The 19,043-nt window shown below is 48.5% G+C and overlaps 1 protein-coding gene across 5 annotated transcripts; it reads right to left on the bottom strand.

Moving 5' to 3' along the window:
* Positions 1 to 4,283: 4,283 nt before the first annotated feature.
* LOC148881442 (chemokine-like protein TAFA-2) lies at positions 4,284 to 18,743 on the bottom strand. Of its 5 annotated transcripts, none has more exons than XR_016113679.1 (6): positions 18,371 to 18,742; positions 11,812 to 11,906; positions 7,856 to 8,011; positions 5,618 to 5,742; positions 5,114 to 5,486; positions 4,284 to 4,963 (listed from the first exon to the last, which is right to left on the bottom strand). XR_016113679.1 is itself a non-coding variant. In XM_088988872.1 (6 exons), the coding sequence occupies exons 2-5, from the start codon at positions 11,903 to 11,905 to the stop codon at positions 5,143 to 5,145; spliced, it is 405 nt and encodes a 134-aa protein (XP_088844998.1). In that variant the 5' UTR covers position 11,906; positions 18,371 to 18,742; the 3' UTR covers positions 4,284 to 4,963; positions 5,114 to 5,142. The 5 variants fall into 5 exon arrangements, 2 of the variants coding, with proteins under 2 accessions (XP_088844998.1, XP_088844999.1); XM_088988872.1 differs by having other exon boundaries at positions 5,114 to 5,172; XR_016113677.1 differs by having other exon boundaries at positions 5,114 to 5,742.
* Positions 18,744 to 19,043: the final 300 nt, after the last annotated feature.

Below are 19,043 nucleotides of genomic sequence, written 5' to 3'. Positions count from 1 at the left end.
ATTGCATTACAAGCCTTAGGCATATCGACAGGCGCCGCTGATTGAACGGCGCCCATGGAGGCCTTGCCCGCAGTGTCCAGCCTTAGTGAGCAACGATCTGGCTACGGCATGGAGGCCCTCGACATGAAGCGACTAACCCGACGCACGCTTGACAATAAAGCTTGCCTAGGGACAACCATAAGTGTCTGTCAAGCTAAGTTTCGCAAAGCGAGCAAATATCAGCGTAAGTACGATACAGAGAGCTGCCGCATTTTCTAAAGCCAGTGCAGTTAATTCAAAATGTCGACTCCGGCCCGCGTGCGAGTCTTAATCGGCTGCACGGCCCCTTGCTGACCACCGTCGGCAACCCTGAGCGCCGGTGACTGGGCTTGGCGTGCCTGCAGCGCCCGTCGCTGACTAAATGCGCCGGAGCCCACACTGAGCTGAATCCCTTGTGCTCTGCAGTCCAGTGACAACGCCCACGCCCAAAATGCTTGCTGACTGCCCGCTTCACATTCAATGACAGCAGCCCCTTCGGTCCATGATTTCGCTCAATCCGAATCCACGCCTCCGCGACGTTACAGTGCGAGCGCTACTGCCGGCTCCGCTGGCGCCGCATCGCATAACAGCGGCGCGATGGCAATCTAGCCCGCATCAATGCACGAGCCATGACCTCACCGAATCCGCTCCAAGCGGAATCTGGCTTGCCAAAGAAAGCCTGCCGCATCCCCAGCTTGCACAAAGCCTGCAATCATTTCCACCCTCGGCTGGATTGACCCAAATAGATCCTTCCGGCGAAGTATGGCCGCACATGACGCCTCGAGCCCGTGCACAGCCACGCTGATTGCTGATCTCGACGAGCATGAATCCTGCTGGCCCGGATCAATTGCCCGCCGCAGAAGGTCGCTTAGTTCGCCTAGGTAACATGGACACTCAAACGCACTTCTGGATTGCGTTGCCGCTTTTCACTTGCCGATACGCGTCGTCGAACACTGAATCGCCTGCTATTACGCGTCCCGCACTGTTGTTCCTAGCATCCATTACATCGTGGATAGTTACCAAGAACTTCGGTACCCGCAACTTGCGCCTGCCGCTACAGGTCGCCACAGACCACACCGCCAGCTTCTCTGATTGACGCCCGGTCGCCTTCACCCATGCGCATTGCCGTACGACGTGCCGCCTTGTGGCCCCACGATTGACCCCGCATGTCGGCCTATGCGCACGCTGATTGCAGCCAAGCATTGATCTCGCAGGCACGCTCAGTTCGCGTCCGTGTTATTATTATTATTGTAATAAAAGGCACATTTGTTCATCCGCCGTGCCAGTTGTTGAAATGGCTTTGCTTTCACGCAAAAGCCTCATTTCCGCACTCTGGTTATTTGCTGATATTGGGAGAGCCTTTTCTTTGATCTGGCACAATCCATCGCAGGTTGGCCCCATAATCAAATTGTCGGCGGCTCGGCACAATAGCAAGCAAATGACAATCTAGCGGCTGGCAGCCATTCGTCCAGACGTCTCTCGGTAGTTTTTGTGTGTTTTTTGGGGACGGCGCTGATGGCTCGTGGCGCTTTGTCCCGCTCAATGTCTCGCCGGGCGCCGTCTCATTTGCTCGGCCTTTTAGTCGCTCGCGCTCAACTTTTCATATCACAATAGGAAGAGAAACGCGGGGAGGACAATGGCGCGACGGCTTTGAGCGGCGAAATGATTTGCGCCGACATAATGCCGCCACCAGATGCCCGCGTGCGTGCCTTCGTTGCGCAAAGCCGCTCGCTTGACTGAAAGCGAATGAATGTGGGGAGAAATTGTTCCTTTCACCCCCAAATTGGGACTTTTCACAATGGCCGCCGGCGGCGTGGGGCCATCAAACTGGGCACGGAATCATCGCGAGTGGCGACAAAATGGCGCCCATCTTGCGGTCAGTCTGGGATGTCATGCGATGCCCGCCAAGAGTGTGTTTGTGTGTGGAAATATTTGAGGAGGGCCCTTTGCTCGTTCCAAAAGCTTGAAATATTGGGCCGGCGCTGCCCACTTTGAAAAATTAACCTTGAGAAGGAAGATTGGCAGCCAAAAGAAATCAGAAATCAGCCCATTTGTATTTAGTTTCGGGGGTTTTTCTGTCTGTTGTAAAGTTCACTGCCAATCGCTTTGTTGGAATTTAGTTCTGGCAAATATCGGACGTGCCTTGGAAAATGTCCACTTTCCCTTCAAGGAAAGAAAATAAAAGGACACCGAGGGATTTCTCCGTCTCAGCTGCAGTGCAACGGCGGCGCTCACGTTCTCCTGTAATTACAGGCCTCTCTTCATTGAGCGGCCCCGTCGAGGAAGATAAGAAGGTGGTCAGCCGCGGCGTTTGGGGAAAGGCTCTCCGGTGTCGGATGTCCGAGCGCTCTGAATAAGTGTCCTCTATTTGTCTGAGGCCCGTGTAATTGAACGCCTCGCCGTCCGATAATCCATCCCTTTGCTAATGAGAGACGTCTCACTTGGACGTGCAGGAACCTCCGCCGTGGTCGGCGTGCGCTAGCTGGCTAGCTGTCAGGTATCTGTCGCTTCTCAAATTCCCCGTCGCCAAATAGAACGTCTTCTAAGTCGTCCAGTAAGAAAGACCTCAGGATCTGCCAGGACCAAGTGGCCTTCTGCCCCCCCCGCGATCCCATCCTGGATAAGTAGACGGCGTTCCTGGATGGATCCATTTTTAATTGTGCTTTGGAGCGGCGGTGAAACCCCAAAAAAAGCTCCCATTGTAGCATGGAGCAATTACCTGAAATTAAAGGACGGAGCATCGTGGCTTTATGGCGCCTCTCTAATGAAATTTCTTTTCCCAGAGAATCAACAACCCCCTCCTTCGTAATTACAAAAGTCTCATTAGATAATCGCACCAAGCAACGTATGGTAAGGGAGGAAATTATTTTCATGTTCTTTTCTAATGATTGCGCCGGGGATTTAACAAAAAGGGCAGATCATTGCTTCGCGTTGACTTAATTTTGATGTCTGGAATGAGATGCCGAAATTTTTGGTCACTCAGGGCAAACTTCCGTTTTCTTCAGCCGCTATTTTGTGTTATTTCAAAGTTCAACCGCAAAAAAAGCAGCAAATTTGTCGCGAATACGTCTCTTCTGTCTTGCACTGATGCTAAGCTAACGCTTTCTAGGACAGTAGCTTTTGCGAACATGACCGCCACAGTTTTTAAACTGACGGGAACCTGAAGAAATTGGGCAATGGCGTTCCAAGTCATGCTTGTTTCAATTCCTGAATACATTTGGGAATGGGAAAGATTGGAGAAGCCCCCCCCCCCCCCCCCCCCCCCCCAACAAGATGCTATGTCGCTGCAGGCAAAACAACCTAGCGCGCGCGACTCAACTGGAAAGCCATTTGTTTTCAAAACGGAGGCCTTTCGCCGCTTCATCAGCGAGTCATTTTATGGCGCTTTTCAGGAGGTTCAAAAGAAACCTCCTTTTTTTCAAAGCATTGCTTGATTTTTCAAGAAAATATTGGGCTCAGCGGAGCTCAATATGACACGGGTAGGATAGCGCTGGCTCGGCCGGTGGAAGGCAGACAATTTCCTCTGGCCGGGGAGGAGAGTGTGTGCATTTCAAATCGACTCACTCCCAGACACCAGTTTTCACGGGACTTATTTTTCCTCTCCCAAGAGCCGCAAAGCCACCACATTTGATATCACGGGTTGTCCCCTCGCGGGGGACAACCGGGGGAAAGCCGTGACAGGAAGGCAGCCCATTCGACTTTAACGCTTCATCCGCACCTGTCAAAAGTCTCAAAAATATTAGCCTTCTAGCTAGCTACCTAGCTAGCTATCTATTAGCTAGCTTGCTTGCTTGCTTTCTATCTTTTTGAGTTATTCCTGGTTGAGTGAACGCCGGCGCGTTTGGCCGCCGCTGCTCACCCACAGAAAAACTGATCCTGAAATGTGAGGGAGCACATGACTGACAACGAGGCGTTCTAACAAACGCGGCAGCCGGTTTGACTGTTAAGATGATTATTTTTTCCCTCTTTGACCTGCATGCACTCGTGACTGACAACGAGGCGTTCTAAAATGGACATGCTGTTTCTATTTTTTCTGTCAGTTGAAACGATGCTGGAAACGTGTTGTTTTTGAGTTTGTGCCTCCAAATAGAGAGCAAACCTTTGCATGCTGACCCGGTTCTTGTTTCATGATTTGGCTTATTTGGGTTGGAGGGCGGAGACGGAGCGGAGCGGGGAAGGGGGGCTGCGTTGCGTTATGAAACCTGTCATCTCGCACTCCAAAAGGCAAATTGTGAATGACACAAGTACAGTTTATTAGCCATGTCGTCACTTAGTCTGACAATGTCGTACTTGGGTTGAAAAAAAAAAAAAACAATCACGTGAATATCCTGAAGCACTCAATGGATTTTTTCCCCGCCTTTTTTAACCCCAAATTCATCCAAGGTAAAAAAAATGGCAAGAGCTGTCAGAAAAACAAGACTCAATCAAAGTAGTTTTTGCTAGCTGCTGCTTGTCAAGAAAGCAGATCCAGCTCTTACTGCACACACGTGCCATTTTTTTGTGATTTGATTCACGTATTTGTTTGAACGTAAGTTCTTTTCAAATGTAGAACGCAAGCACGTCGCACGTGACGAGATGCGTGGGCGTGGTTGTGTCCTCCTGAATATCTGCTACTTCGGCGACGCTTTCACTATTTTCATCACGCCATTTTGTTTGCTCAGCGGCGGTGCTCGCCGTCTTCCGGCCCAACAAACAAAAGCAGTCGCCGAACGCTAGATTGGCAAATTCAACCCCCGTGTTCCAAAGTCCACTGTTGAAATCCACGACAAGCCAAACGGGCATGAGAGCAAATCCGCTCGTCTGCTCGGGCTTCTTCTACCCCCCCAAAAAAGTCCTCTTCTCTGATTGGTTGGCCGATCCAGTTGACGAGTGTGCCAAGGATTCACTGCAGTCTATTTACAGAAAAAAAGTTCTTTGCAATCAGCATCTTCTCCTTTTTTGTCACCTGTCATGGGAAGATGAGACACATGAAAACGCCAATGACGCACATAGCGTTTTGCTAAGTTAGAAAAAAAAATGTCGGCGACCACTCGTGAGCTGAAGCTACTTTAACGCTTGATAGAATCGGGACAAAGAGAAAAATAAACCGTCTCACCTGTGATTCCCCGGGTGAAGGATGTGATGTTACCAAAGTTGGTCCCGATCTGCTGAAATCTGCCCCATCATCCATGTTTAAAAAACAAAACAAAACAAAAACATTCCTTCAATCTTTTCTCATCAGCGGAGTTAAATTGCAAAGCTTGTTTCAGCAAACTCTGTGACAAAAAGTCTACGAAATATATATCTATCCATCCCATTTTGAGGTCTTGCTCAATCGCCCCCGGCCGGCTCCAGGCAGGTGTGGTGTGGACACTTTAAATAATGAAGTACGCAGAATCATAACGCACGGAAGGCTAGCAAGCGGCGGGCGTCACGTTACAAGCTTAAAAGCAGGTCATCGGAGCGCTCTAATTGGCTGATCAACGTGTCTGCAAAGTGCAAAGGAGACATGGCGGAACAAAGCAAACATTAGCTTCTTTTGCAGCCGACGTGGAAACGCAAGAGAAGCTTGTTGACTTTGGCCACTTTGGTCACATTCAACACCCCCGAAAAGTCTTACCTTGGTGGTTTTGATTTTGTTCCCTGCGGCGCAGCTCCAGCCCTTCAGATCAGGAAGCACTTTGCATTCCTCGCCGTCAAGGCACGGCTGCATCTGGCACCACCACTTTTGCTCCACGATGGAGGCTGCGAGACACGCCCGTTTACGTTCAGTTTGAGGGGTGCGCGACCGCTCGCTAGCCAATCGCAGCCAACCTCTACGTCAACATTGCGAGCCAAACGAACTCATTGAAAAGTGCGATGAGATCACTCCGGAGCCGTATCACTTAGCAATGAACTCTCTTATTTAAATGCAAGTAGAGAGTCTCCGCGTTGAATGTTATTTGTTAGCTATCCATTAGCTAGCTGTCTAGCTGGCTGGCTCTTGGCTATCTGGCTATCTATTAGCTATCTGTCTAGATAGATAGCTATGTCTCTGGCTACTTATTAGCTATACGGCTATCTAGCTAGTTAGCTAACTGTCTAGTTGGCTATCTATTAGCTAGTTTCCTATCTATTTGAGTTACTTCCAGGTTGAGTGAACGCTGGCGCAACTTCTCCTGTGTGACCTTGAGAGTTTTGAAATGCGCTTGATTCCTCGCGGCATTCGTACACTGCGCGCACACCTTCAAGATGTGCTCCCGCAGTGCGAATACAACCTCGCTGAACACGGAATAAAGCTGCTACGAGTAGCTCCGTGAGCATTCCGTTAGCACCATTATCTATATTACACGTCCTTATGGTTTCGCATTTGCAGACGGTGACGGTGGCTATAATCTGCACATCGCACCACATCCTCAATTGAGGAAATGGCAACCAAATGAATTTGAATCACACTCGCTTTATAGCGTCTATACAACAACAACGGCGGCGGCGGCGGCGGGGAGGTGAAATGTACGCAGAGTCCACGGCGGGCAGATGGCCACCAAGGTTCCTCATCAAATGACATGGCCAAATCGTCCGTGGCGCGCGTTTGCGTCGATGGTTAACGACGTGAGCGCGAAAACATCTGGTCGGGTGTTGTTTGGACATTTGTTTTCACTCTGGTCATTAGAGAAGCGCCGGAACGCCTTTGACCTTCAACTCCTTGATGACGGCGTTTGTTTGGAAGCGCGCGCTCGGCCGTTGGGAATGAGGCACGCCGCTCGCATGTGGTCAATACGCAACATCATTCCGTTCGTCTTTTAACAATGTTAAGGAAGCAGAATAGAAATGGGTGCAAGCCCTCTCAGATGGAGGCTCGTGGGATGATGCGTGTCTCCCGCCGAGCGCCGTTCAAGGTGGAGAAAAAAGGAACCATTAAAAGGTTAAATGCCGGTCACTTTTGCCGACAACGCCCGGCCAGCACCAGACGCAGGGAGGGCCGCTGTCTCCGAGCTCTAATTTGCAGAAAAAGTCACATGTCAAGGAAAAGGTCAAACGCAATCGAGAGCAAAAAGCCTCAACAAAGCAACTCGCTCGCCGCTCGCTTCAGGGCGGACGCATTCGCTAACGCGTTAACATTCCAGGAACGCGTTCAAAGGCCAATTGCGGATTGACACGCCTTCCTTGATAGCGTGCATCGCTTGCATTTATTCCGACTTTCTTTCTTTCTTTTTTTTTTTTGTCAATACTTGAAGCCGCTGGATGTGTTGGACTAACTGCGAGGAGACAAATCACAGCGTCATAAAGAAAAAACAAACAAACAAATACATACATAAATACGTGGTATGATAAATAAATACAAAAATAAAACAATCAAATAAATACACAAATAAAATAATATAATAAATAATTAAAGAAAACAAGAACAGAAACAAATAATACACAAATACATACATAAAACAATAAAATAAATAAATACATAAATACATGAATATATATATATATATATATAAATAGATACAAAAATAATATCATGAATAATAAATACAGAATGATAACATAAATAAATACATGAATACAATATAAATACACACATACATACATAAATAATATTATAAATAAATACACAAATACAATAAATAAACACAAAAATACACAAATATTTTATTTGTAATAAAATAAATAATAATCACAATAATAATCTATTTCATTTCTAAGCGCCTTTCAAAACTCTCAAGGTCACTTTACAGTCACAGGATTGGTTTTTCTATGGGTGAGCAGCGGCAGCCACTTGCGCCAGCGTTCACTCAACCTGGAAGTAACAGTTAGCTAACTAGCTAGATAGCCGTATAGCAAATAAAGCGCTACAGTGGGACGGATTGTGAGCAAATGGTACCGTCGACGCAGGAGGGGGCGGCTCTGGTGGTGCCGGCCACTTGGCCCGGAAAACAGGAGCACTTGACGGTTTGCGAGCGCTCCTCAATTTTGTTCTTGTTGCAGCAGCGATGCAAGGCCACCACCTCGCAGGTTCCCGTGGGAACGTGTTGCGCCACTGGAGAGAAGGAGAAGGGGGCGGGGGGGAGGCGAGGACAATCAATGTTTAATCCTACGCTGCGTAATCATTAGCCTTCACTCGTAGCCTCGGAGGGAGTCCCGTGAGAGCGGATCTCTCTCGGGCTTTGACAACACCTCTTTCATCTCTCTTGGGGGAAAAAGAGCGCTCATTTTCAATCTCGAGCGCAAAAACGGAGCGCTTAATCGGCGCCTTTTGGAGACCCGCAATATGCCATAAAGTCAATTTAGTGAGGCGCGTGGTCGTTGCCATGGTAGCACCTTTTTCCCTATTTCGACTGGAATGAATCCTTGTGGCTGCTTTCCGACTCTCCACAATTGACGCAAAGCAATCCGCGTTGCTTCAATCAACAGAAAGTTTGCGTTTGACCAAGTCGGGAAGTGCCAAACAGAAGCCATTCCCATCCGATACGTCAACGGTCAAAGTGAAGCGCTGCAGAACTGGCCGGCATTTTCCAGATGGCGCTCCGTAGTCTGAATTATTTAGCGCCTCGGCGCTCTATGAACTGCCCGTGACGTTTTCAGATGGCACCCTAATAAAACGCTCCAAGGCTTAGCTGCAATTATTTTTCAGATCGCTTCATCCTCATTAGGGTCGCATCTTCGGGCATGAGGCGGGGGACACCTTGAACCGTTTGCTAGCCAGTCACAGGGCACACCGAGACAACCGTTGACTCCCACCGAAGGACAATTTGGAGCGTTAATTCAGACTGCCGCGCAGGTTTTTGGAATGTGGGAGGAAAGCGGAATTCCCGGAGAAAAGCCACGTGAAAAACATGCAAACTCCACAGGCTGGACCGGGTCTTGAACTCACGACCTCTGCGCTGTGAAGCCGACGTGCGAACCACTCGACGACTATTGATTCATAGTTAACCTACACCTAATAAATAATAAAATAGAATCATGAAAATAAAATATCATCAATAAATAATACATGCAAATAAAACACAATTAAAAATAATAATAAAATAAAATAAATTAAACATTTAAATGATTAATAATAAATAACTTAAAATAGTTAAAATCAAATATTACCATAAAACAATAAAAACAAAAACTAAAAAATACAAATTAAATAAATTATAATTCAAAAAAATGAAAAAAAATATACATTCAATTAAATAATAACCTAATAATTAACCTATTAATGAAATTAAATAATTAAGATAAAATAAAAAAAAAAAACATTAAACAATAACAAATAAAATAAAACAATCAAATAAAATAATGAAGCTATTAATTGTGTTCCTTCCCATTTTTGTGGCGTCTGACAAATGCGTGGGCCTTTGAACATTTGCATTTGTAAAGCATGAATTGTCTTCTTCTAAAGTTGGAGGGATCAAGAGAGCTTCTGTCGCGCCGCCTTCCAAATGTGTCTTTGCAAATGCATTCAAGCACCAGACTGAGATGCGGATGCGTGCATCTGTTGGCAGCCAAAAGCGTAGCGGGCCTCCAACAAGAGCCCCTCCCCCCTCCTCCCCATCCAATCGGGAACGCCGCGAAACGCGTCCTTTTCCAGAGATTCTGGCAACACTTGTCGAGCAAACATTTAAGCCGCTTGACTCGCTCCCGGGTGCGTTTGTCTTTCACGCCTCGGGGGCGCCGAGCGTGAATAAGCAACTTTGGAAAGCCCACCTTGCAACACGTCCGTCCGTCCGTCGTCCAGTCATTTGGACATTTGTAAAAGTGCCACATCACAAAGAGACGTGATGGCGGCCCGCCTTTCCACGCCATTTGAACATTTCCAAAAGCAAGTCCCGCGATTCCATTCCGGCGCAGCGCCGCGGGCTGAATCGGAGGCCGTTCTGCGCTTTGAATGCAAAACGTTCCTTTCGCTGTGACGACGAGCGTTTCTTCTTCTCTTCCTCCGCCGAGTTGAAATGTCTTTGAGCCAACGATTCCGCGGCGGGGAATTTCAAAAAGTCACTGTCACCCGCTTCCCTCTTTTCCATTTTATTTGACTTAAAAGGGCATCCCCGCTCGGCTCGTTTCCTGCTGTGCGCTTGACTTTGGAGTCAGCCAATCCTCCGCGAAGCGTCTCCAGCTGATCCAAAACGCTGCTGTTTTTAGCTTCTTGATTGGTACTCGTAAGAGGGAGCATACGCAGTAACTCCTATTCTGGCCTCCCTCTCTACATTTTCCAGTTTTCTTCAAGATCTTGTTTGTCTTTGTCACCCCATGAATACTACATGGCTAATGTAGGCTAATCATCAAGAAAGATTGAGCCGCGTCGCTTGACGTAATACGTTTCGAGGTGACCAAATGTTGGAGAGATACAAGACAATTTGAGAGGCTGATTTGACCTGTTGTTTAGCATTCTTTCATTTCATTTTCCCTCTTTTGGATTGAGCGCCGCGCTGACAACAGCTTTGCAGCCAGCCACAGACGCAAGGCACCAGGGAAATTAGCCAGCCGCGCTGGTTATCGCAGACAAATAGGCCGACGTGAGATGATTCGCATCCACTTCCCACCAAAATGAGGAGTGACTTGAGCGCCCGCGTACCTGCCGGTCAAAGGCCAGTGCGTCAAAGAGGCGCGCCGCCGCCGCGGGCGCCTGATTGGCGGACGCAGCAAAGGAGAGGCGTGCATATCTATCGTGCCGCTAAATGGACATCCCGTCCACTAAGGAGGGACGCCGCCAATTACACGCAGACGAGTGATCAAACATGCGGCTTGGCCTCCGCTGGTCGTGCCAGCGACTTGTCGTAATTGATCTCGCCGGGTTTGCAAAGCTTGACAGCGCTTGAAACGAGTGAGGAAGGGATTGAGCGGGCTTGGACTTCATGCGATTAGCTCAAATTACTGAAAAGGCCGCGGGTTATCTTTTTTAACTCTTGTGTCGTGTAATGCGCAACTCCCACACGAGAGTTTGTGGCGTACTTTGTCTTTGAACGTTCGTTTTGACTCTCGGAAGCTCAGTTAACACGCAAAGAAACTCATTTTGTTTTCCAATTCATTGAAACATTTCACTGACAAGTGCTTGTAGTTTGCCTAGCTGGTGGCGAGCTAAACTGTGATGCTAACGTAGCTTAACTGTCTTTTTCTTTTTGTATTTCTAATGAGTTGTCTCTTATTTTGGTGTTGTATGGGAATATCTACCAAATGTTCTTTATTTCAAACAATCACTGACATTTCCAATTTGACCAGGCAATGAAGCTAACGTAGCTAAGCTGTCTTTGTTTAGTTTTTTTCCCCATCACCGACATCAACTTGAGCGCTCTGTGAGCTAAACTGTGAAACGAACTGACCTTCACTGTCTTGTTGTTTTTGTCAAGTTTTGTCAGCTTCAGCTATCGTCAAATATGCTAATATGCATGACGTACAGTACAGATGATGGACATGAACTTTGTTTGATCAGCTAACGGCGAGCTCTAGGTTTTCTAGGTCATATTAAATGGAAATGGCATACTTTTTTTTGGGTGTAGCATGACTCTTTTCTCATCCGAATTTTTCAGAAATCTCATTTTCACATTCAAATTTGAGCCTGCTAGCATAGTGGCCTCTGACATTGTTTGAAAAAAACCCTGCAATCTTCTCATTTTGCGGCGCCGCTGTGTCTAATCTTAATAGATGTGAAGACTGATTGAAAAATAGTCTCGAGGGCTGTGGCCTTCCATCATAATTAAGGGCAAAGTCACGCCGCTCGACAGCGTGAAGCCTTTTTTAATCGTTTAACAATGGACACGCTCACTGATGCCACGTCGGCCATTGGCCACCAAAAAAACAAGACTTCCTTTATTACGTAGCTTTCACGTGAAAATGTCAAATGGACTCACTCACCTGTGGAGCCCTCGGCCGTGTCCCAGAGGCCGATGGCAAGCGCCATGACCAGCAAAAGGCCTTTGCTTGCCACCTGCGCCTGTCGCTCACTCATCCTGACAAACGGGGGGGGAAAAAAGGTGGTTAAGGGCTTCAAACGCCGTTAATTGTTGCCGCTACGTGACCCCACGCCCGCGCATCTGACGAGCGCCCCCTCACTTGCGTACCAGTGGACAAAAAAACTTTGCCGCCTTGTTTTTTTTGTATGTGATGTGTTTAGTTTTGCAGTAAATGCCGGTAAACGGTAAACACGGTGCGCACCGCACAAGGTGCGTATGATTGCGAGAAGCCCGATTCAAGATGAATTGCTGTGGCGGTTGAATTCTGGTGACCAAATGAAGATGAGCAGAAGGCAAAGCCTTCGATAACCCGCTCACCAAGGTACTTGAAGGGTCCGATCCGAGTTGGGCCGCCGTGCACCCGATCTTTGACAGCGATTGCATTTCAATCGCCCCCGCAGCAACAGTTGTGTAATTACTGGAAGAGGCAAGAGGCCGGGTATCGAATGGTGCGAGCGTGCCAAGTTACAAGCTGCCTTTCGCGCCTGCTGCCTCTTATCTGGCGGCGCTGGTTGACATCTCCATTTGGCGCAGCCTCCCGGGGATTCTCGGGTTATTTGCATACCTAATTACAGTTATTTTGGAAGCGCTCTTGCGCTGACGTATTTTCTTGATGGGTCTCGCCGGACGGACGATCGAACGGCGTGTTGAAATAGAAAGTAAAAAAAAAAGGGGGAAGCCGCTGAATATCCGGCAGATATCCGTCGCCATGACGCGGCAATGCAACAAAGGAAGTTGGCTTGCGGGCGGGTCGATGCCTTGAAAAACGGCCCGCCGCAAACACATTGAGCAAAGGCTTTGCGGTTCACTTTCCCCGAGATTACAAAAGGTATCATCGCTTCTCTCTCCCCACCCCAAACAGTTTGACACTTCTTTCATCCTTCCTTCCTGTGGCTCCAAATTGATTTCATTTCTTTTTCATGCTCCTAGCGTGCGAAAGACCAGAATTGGGGTCATTTTCAATAGCGTGCACCCGCTAGCCGAGCGGAGCTCTCCCTCTTAGCCAAATGTATCTTTAGTGCAGTCATAATAAGGGTGTTCGTAAGTACGGGTGGTCGTAAGTCACGCTGGTTGTAAGTCGGACGTTACCTGCATTTGGAAAAGGTACGCAGAAAGATATTTGAGTGGACCACAATCAAGCTGCCCGTCCGTCACTAGCCACTCGTGTTTGGTTTGAAATGTGCTTCATCCGACAAGCTCCAAAGAAAGTTGTTTTTCCAACTTGAAGGTGTTTGCTTCCTCCCATTTTCTATTTTGCGCTATTTTCTCCCCAGCACGACACGCTTTCTCCAAATATCTCGCTTGCAAATCAGCTTTACTGGTAAAACCCTCATGCGCTAAGTCAACATTTGGTATTTTTTTCAAGTGTCAAATTCAATTTAGTCTCGGCCTCTGAATGGGAGGGATCAAAACGCCCCGAAATGCACGAGTCATCCTCGAGTTTGCCGGGCGGCCGCACGAGCCCAGAAAGCTGCACCGGATCGGACACGGGGATTTAGCTTCTCGCCGCCTCCTTCCATCTTCTCTGTCACTCTCGGAGCGTGACTGAAAGCGTCACCTCGTTGCGCCGTCTGAGAACATTTGCCAAAATGCAGATGTTCCGCCACCATCTATCTATCTATCGATTGATTGATTACATCCGAAAATCTTTCCTGAAGGAAATACACTTTGTGTTTGAAGAGCGTCCTCGCCGCGACACTGAAATGTACCGTTGGCAACTTTTCATCAACGTTAGCGTGAAGGAAGGACATCCGGTCCAGCTGCACCGAGGTCCACGAGACGGGGTTGTCGAGGACACTTTGTCCCTCTGACAAATGAAAGGACACATACATGTTGGATGCCACATGGATGATGCATAAACTCTCCGTGGATTGAAACAAGCGAGTCGGCCTTTATTTTGTGGTCGATTTCAACACAAAGTCACGGCGTCGTCCACTCGTTAAGTTCGACCTTCTCATCTGATTATTGACGTGAAGTTGTTGTTTTCTTTTCTTACGCTCGCCCCCTTTAAAATAAATTCCCCACTTTAGGTTATTGCAGGCGATAAGTGTGGTGACGGTGGGGGAGGAGGCCGGCTGTCGCACGCGCTGACGAGAAGAAAAGGTGAAGCGTGAGGTGTCGGGGCACCGGGGAAATCTATTTTAAGGCCCGCAATGCAAAGCGCCTTCCACCGGCGACAACGGGAGACACTCTGACAGCCAATTATGACATTCTTTAATTAGCTCCTCAGCTATGCTATCTCTCTTAGCCAATTAGCATCAGCTCGTGCCAAGTTTGACAAGGACGTGCGGTATATGCCAGCGTTCTCACGATATACTCCGCACGTCCCCCAAAAAGGAGCTGAAATCTGGATGGTGTCAATTTCTTTTCGGGGACATCTTTCCACATCCTATCCGCTCGAGACAAGCAAGCGTCTTTCGGCAAAAATAGCAAAGCAAAAAATAATAAGCGCAGGGGCCGATTTACTGTCGTCTGTCGCCGTAGCCGAAAACGGCTGCCTCCGCTCCAAAAGTCACATTTTGCCGTTGCTGATTGATTTCTGGGGGGGGGGCTCGCTGGGGTTTTGTGCCGACAACCTTTTCAAATGGGGAATGGCACTTGCAGAAGTATGCTATCTCTCTTAGCCAATTAGCATCAGCTCGTGCCAAGTTTGACAAGGACGTGCGGTATATGCCAGAATTAAAGGAGTCGCTAAGGAGCTTACAACACCGCTTGAAATGTCAACGCGGAAAAAAAATCATAAAACAAACGTGGAAAAGTTCACTTCAACTTGGTCCAAATGTCACGCGTGTGATGATAGATGAAGACGCGTCGCTCGCTCGCTCGCTCGCTCGCTCGCTCGCTGCTCTTTAAACTTTCCCAGGGATGATTGGACAAATGGGGGACGGGAGTCCATCGGGAATCATATCCAAGCCAGCAACATGTCGCACGTGAATTTGAAATTGGTGGCCCCAAAATAATCAATAACAGGACTTTTTTTTTTTTTTTTTTGGCGGGTGGGGGAGTACATTTTTACTAGCTTAAAAAAGTTCCTCCAATCATCTTGAACGACGGCTTTGTTCCAGCTGCATCGCTTGTGAACAAAGCTGCATTGTATTGTATTGTATTCCTTTAAGCGTAGCTCCATCTAGTGGATGCATAGCGCGGCCGTGACCGCTATTGTAGGTTGTATTCCATGAGCATTATCATGCGGTGCGCCCGATATGAGACTCTTTTCATTCATCGGTGTGCCTTATGGTGTGGAAAATCCTGTCCATAGTCTGTCCAAAGTGGCCAGAGCCTGAAAAAGGGGAGCGGATCCATTTAATTAGATTGTGCTGCGTTGGATTAAATATTGAATTGCATCCCTGGCTTGTGTTTTACATGAGTGAGCAACAAGGCTGCAGTTATTTGAACGGCGGCCCCCCGGGAGGCTCCTAATCCCGCCTAAGTGACAGGCTCATTTGTGATATTAGATTGCTTTCATTGAGGCGCTTGGACTGGGGCCCGCTTCGGACATTAGCGCCTTGAAGAGGCGGCCGCGCCTCAGCGCTCGCATTGCGCGTCGCCGTGCCGTGACTGAACCGGAAAGTTGATCTTGAGAGCGTCAAATGGAGCGCCGAGATAGGACTCACGGAAACTGATTCTCGGTAGAACGCGGCGCAGTTGAGCAGGCTCCGTAGTGAGCATGCGCAGCAAAGTTTGCTCCCCCTCGGGCAGCCGACAATTAAAATTAAAAGACATCAACAGGCCCGGCCGGTTGTTGTGTTTCTTCAAGATGCCTTTGCGTCCCAAAAATATGGCGCACTTCCACGCGTGGCTACGACGTAGCAGACGACGTGTAGCCGAGGCGCTAGGCGGGACGGAAACGGCGCACGCGGCCGTTCCGACATGCGGATAATTGGGGTGGCGCGCCGGCCCACGCGGCTGTCTCCTGAAGCTCGTTACCATCGCTCACGGGTCCCCCTTAACATACCCAAAAATCTGTAGCAATCGTGACTTGTTGGCTTTGCTCAAACGACAAGCGCCCCCACTGCCGGTCCCCTGAAATGTTGACATGAAAGCTCCTGAATCCATCTTCCACCCTTTCGCGGCCTGTTAAATGATGGTCCTAAATAGGACCTTACGCGGCGACGTCATTGGTTCTTCGGCCTTCCACTCGCTGGGATTTGCCGAGTGTGCTTAACAAGCCAGCCAAAATGAAATCTGGGCTCGCCGCCGCCGCCATCAAACAAGAATCGAACACGGACAGAACGGGAAATGCTGCCCCTTGCGGAAAAGAAGAAGAAGAAAAAACATGCTCGCGCTTTATTGGCACACAAGCATGAAAAAACAAAAGCCAAACAAATTTGGGAGTGGCGTTCTACCTCATATTTTCACTTCCCAAATAAATTTCACCGTCGGTGCGAAAAGAAATGTCCTGAAGCCATCTTGCGTCCACCGCGTTTGTGTCATAACATCGGAGACGATGACTAATCATTTGTCATCTGCGGCTGGGGAGGAGAAAAAAAAATGTGCGTGACCTTGCGCTATTATTTGCGCGCCGGGTGTCAGCATGACACGTTCCCCCTGGCAGGATTAATTAGGATTGGGGATTAATAGCCAGCACATTTTTCTTCTGTGGCGACCGTCAGGGTCGTTTTCAACCCAATCGCCTGCGTAAGGTTAGCGAACGTTACGCCGCTAACCTTGTTGGCGCCATCATTACGAGTCCGTGGATTTTTTGGGGACTTTTGCATCGAGTAGGACTCATTCACCTATGGAAGGCATACTTTAGTTTTTCTCCACCACAAGGCAACCACCCCCCGGTTCCACCCGTCCCCCAAATGACATTGGCTGGTACCGTCCAGCCGGATGAGGACCAACATGACCCGAGGCGCTTTCAAGCCCTCATCGGTCACAGTGAAGGAGCCGCAGCTAATTCCATGCTTGCGGCTAATTGGACTCCGCTAGGACTTGGCGCTTGTGCTCTGAGGATCGGACACGCGCAAAAATGGCCACCTTTGTGGCACACCTGGCCGCAAATTTGCCGCTACGCATTCTGGATCTGGATCAGAACGGTCATTGAAAATGTGTCCGGCAGGGATCAGACGGCATTATTCAAACAATGAATCGCTCGGGTTTGCTTTTGGGAAGGAAATTTGCCCACGTACAGGTAACTTCCCACTTACGACCACCCGTACCTACGATTCTTGTTTTGATTCTTCTGATTCTCTTGATTCTACGCCTGGCATCGCAACGCGTACAATAATTTTTGGCCAGCCAATTAGCATCTCACTCAAGTGCAGCAATCGACCGCGTGATGGCACCAGAGGGGCGGGGCTTCGCCGGTCATTTAGCCTCAGAGTCTCTATTCAACATTTTGAATGGATTTCGACTTACGACCGTTTGGTCGGAACGAAACTCGGTGGTAAGTCGGATGTTACTTGTATATTTGGAGGCTTGTTTTGACAACAACAAAAACAATTGTCTTTCTGATCTATAAAAAATGGTTTGTGACTTGAGGGGAAAAAAATGATATAACAAGCCTTGCTCATACATATTTTCTTTACCCTCTGCGTAAATCAACACATACCAGTGCCATACTGATGAGCATGCCGAGGAGTGACTTCTTTGAGCCTTTTTATGTGCTATATATCCGCCGCCGTGTGGCCCGGGCAGGCACACAAGAGGAAGCGGCGTGACAACAAACTGCTTGATGTGTTTTAAGGATTCGACAAGGTTCCAAAGTTCTAAATTTAACGGGCACTTCTCAATGAAGATGAAGGTGCTTTCCATGGGCTGTTCTTGCCAAGAGAGTACTCGTGCACCATTGGATTGAAGCCCCCTTGACTAATCCGCCGTCCCCCACATTGTTTCTCATTCCCTTTCACTTGCTTCCTCTTTTTATTTATCATGGATGTTATATGTGCGGCGGGGAAGTGGAGCAGATGCGGCAGGGTGGCGGGCGCGCCTCCAATGCTACATTTCATCATCCAGAGGACTCTGATTAGCTGCAGGCGAGCGAGCGACTGGAGGTGAAATCACTCAATCACAATTAAAATGAATGCACTTCCGAGTGGCATTTACAGCCGCTATCGGTCTGAGCATCCAACGCTTCAACAAATAGACTTGAAATCATTTCCGGTGATATTTGGGAAAGGCACAGGTGAATTGCCGGCCGCTGCCGCAATTTTCGCCACATTGCAACTCACTCACTCGGTCAGTCAGTCAGCCAAGTGGTGAGCTTGTCAGTCGCCATGCAAATAAATCAAAGCACACTTGAGTTTGATCACAAATAAATCAGCTGCTGTTTGCTCCAGTGAAAGAGAGGGAGGGGGGGGGGGGGGGGTAAAAAGTCACACCCCCCCTGCCACTTTATGCCCCTGTCATAAATTGCAGGCACGCATGAATAATTCAGCGTTCTCTCTGCAGCTGCACGTTGATTTTGGTGCTAATTGTTGAAAGGTGAAGTGAAGGAACGACAAAGGTCTCTCACTCACCTGGAAGGCTCCCACTGTCGTTCCCACGCATCAACGCGCTTTGAAAAGCATCCGGCGGGCTACAAACGTGGAGATGCGCGTCGAAGCTTGCTTGCGACGGCTGCTTCTCAGCTTGTTTTGTTTTTGTTTTTTTGGAGGGTGAGGAGTCGTTCAACGCATCACCGTTGGCTTCTCATCCAATGGCCCCTCAAAAAATACAAAATATCCCACCGGGTGGAAAGGTGAAATCCTTGCCGCGTCTTTGGAGCAGTTCCCGAGTGGCTCGGATGCCTGCGCGGCGTACTCGCTTCCTTCCCGGTGGCGTCACGCAGGAATCCGCAAAGGAATCCGCTCGGTGCTCGAGCCGCGTCTCGGCTCAGTCTGACAGCTCCGGTGTGCGCGTGCTGACTTTTATGAGCGAGTCGACGGATTCCAGGGTAGCGTCATCCATACGACCCCCCCCCCTCCCTCACCCCGATTTAAAAATAACCACGTCTGATGTGAAAAGCGGACTTTGAAGTGATGATCACGTGTCAAAATAGTCGCTAAAATGACCAAAAAATACTTTGATTTTCCTGATTTCGAGACTGTTGTTTGAAATCTAAATCATCGTCAATCATTTGCCATATTCCACCAATTGGATACGTTTCTGGTAGTTGGGAGCGTCGCATTAATTGCTACAACAGTGCCCTCA

The sequence above is a fragment of the Hippocampus bargibanti genome, linkage group LG22, assembly GCF_051943395.1.
Source record: "Hippocampus bargibanti isolate YZ-2025 linkage group LG22, ASM5194339v1, whole genome shotgun sequence".
NCBI lineage: Eukaryota > Metazoa > Chordata > Actinopteri > Syngnathiformes > Syngnathidae > Hippocampus > Hippocampus bargibanti.
Note: the sequence above shows the minus strand (reverse complement) of the source record. Positions and strands in the feature narration are given on the sequence as shown.

Excerpts from the sequence above, each read along its gene's own strand:
- LOC148881442 (XM_088988872.1), bottom strand. The coding sequence starts at position 11,905 with ATGAGTGAGCGACAGGCGCAGGTGGCAAGCAAAGGCCTTTTGCTGGTC. Across the intron at positions 5,743-7,855 it reads CGCCCCCTCCTGCGTCGACG|CCTCCATCGTGGAGCAAAAG; the intron begins GTACCATTTGCT and ends CGTGTCTCGCAG. Across the intron at positions 5,173-5,617 it reads ACAAAATCAAAACCACCAAG|ATTTCAGCAGATCGGGACCA; the intron begins GTAAGACTTTTC and ends ATGATGGGGCAG.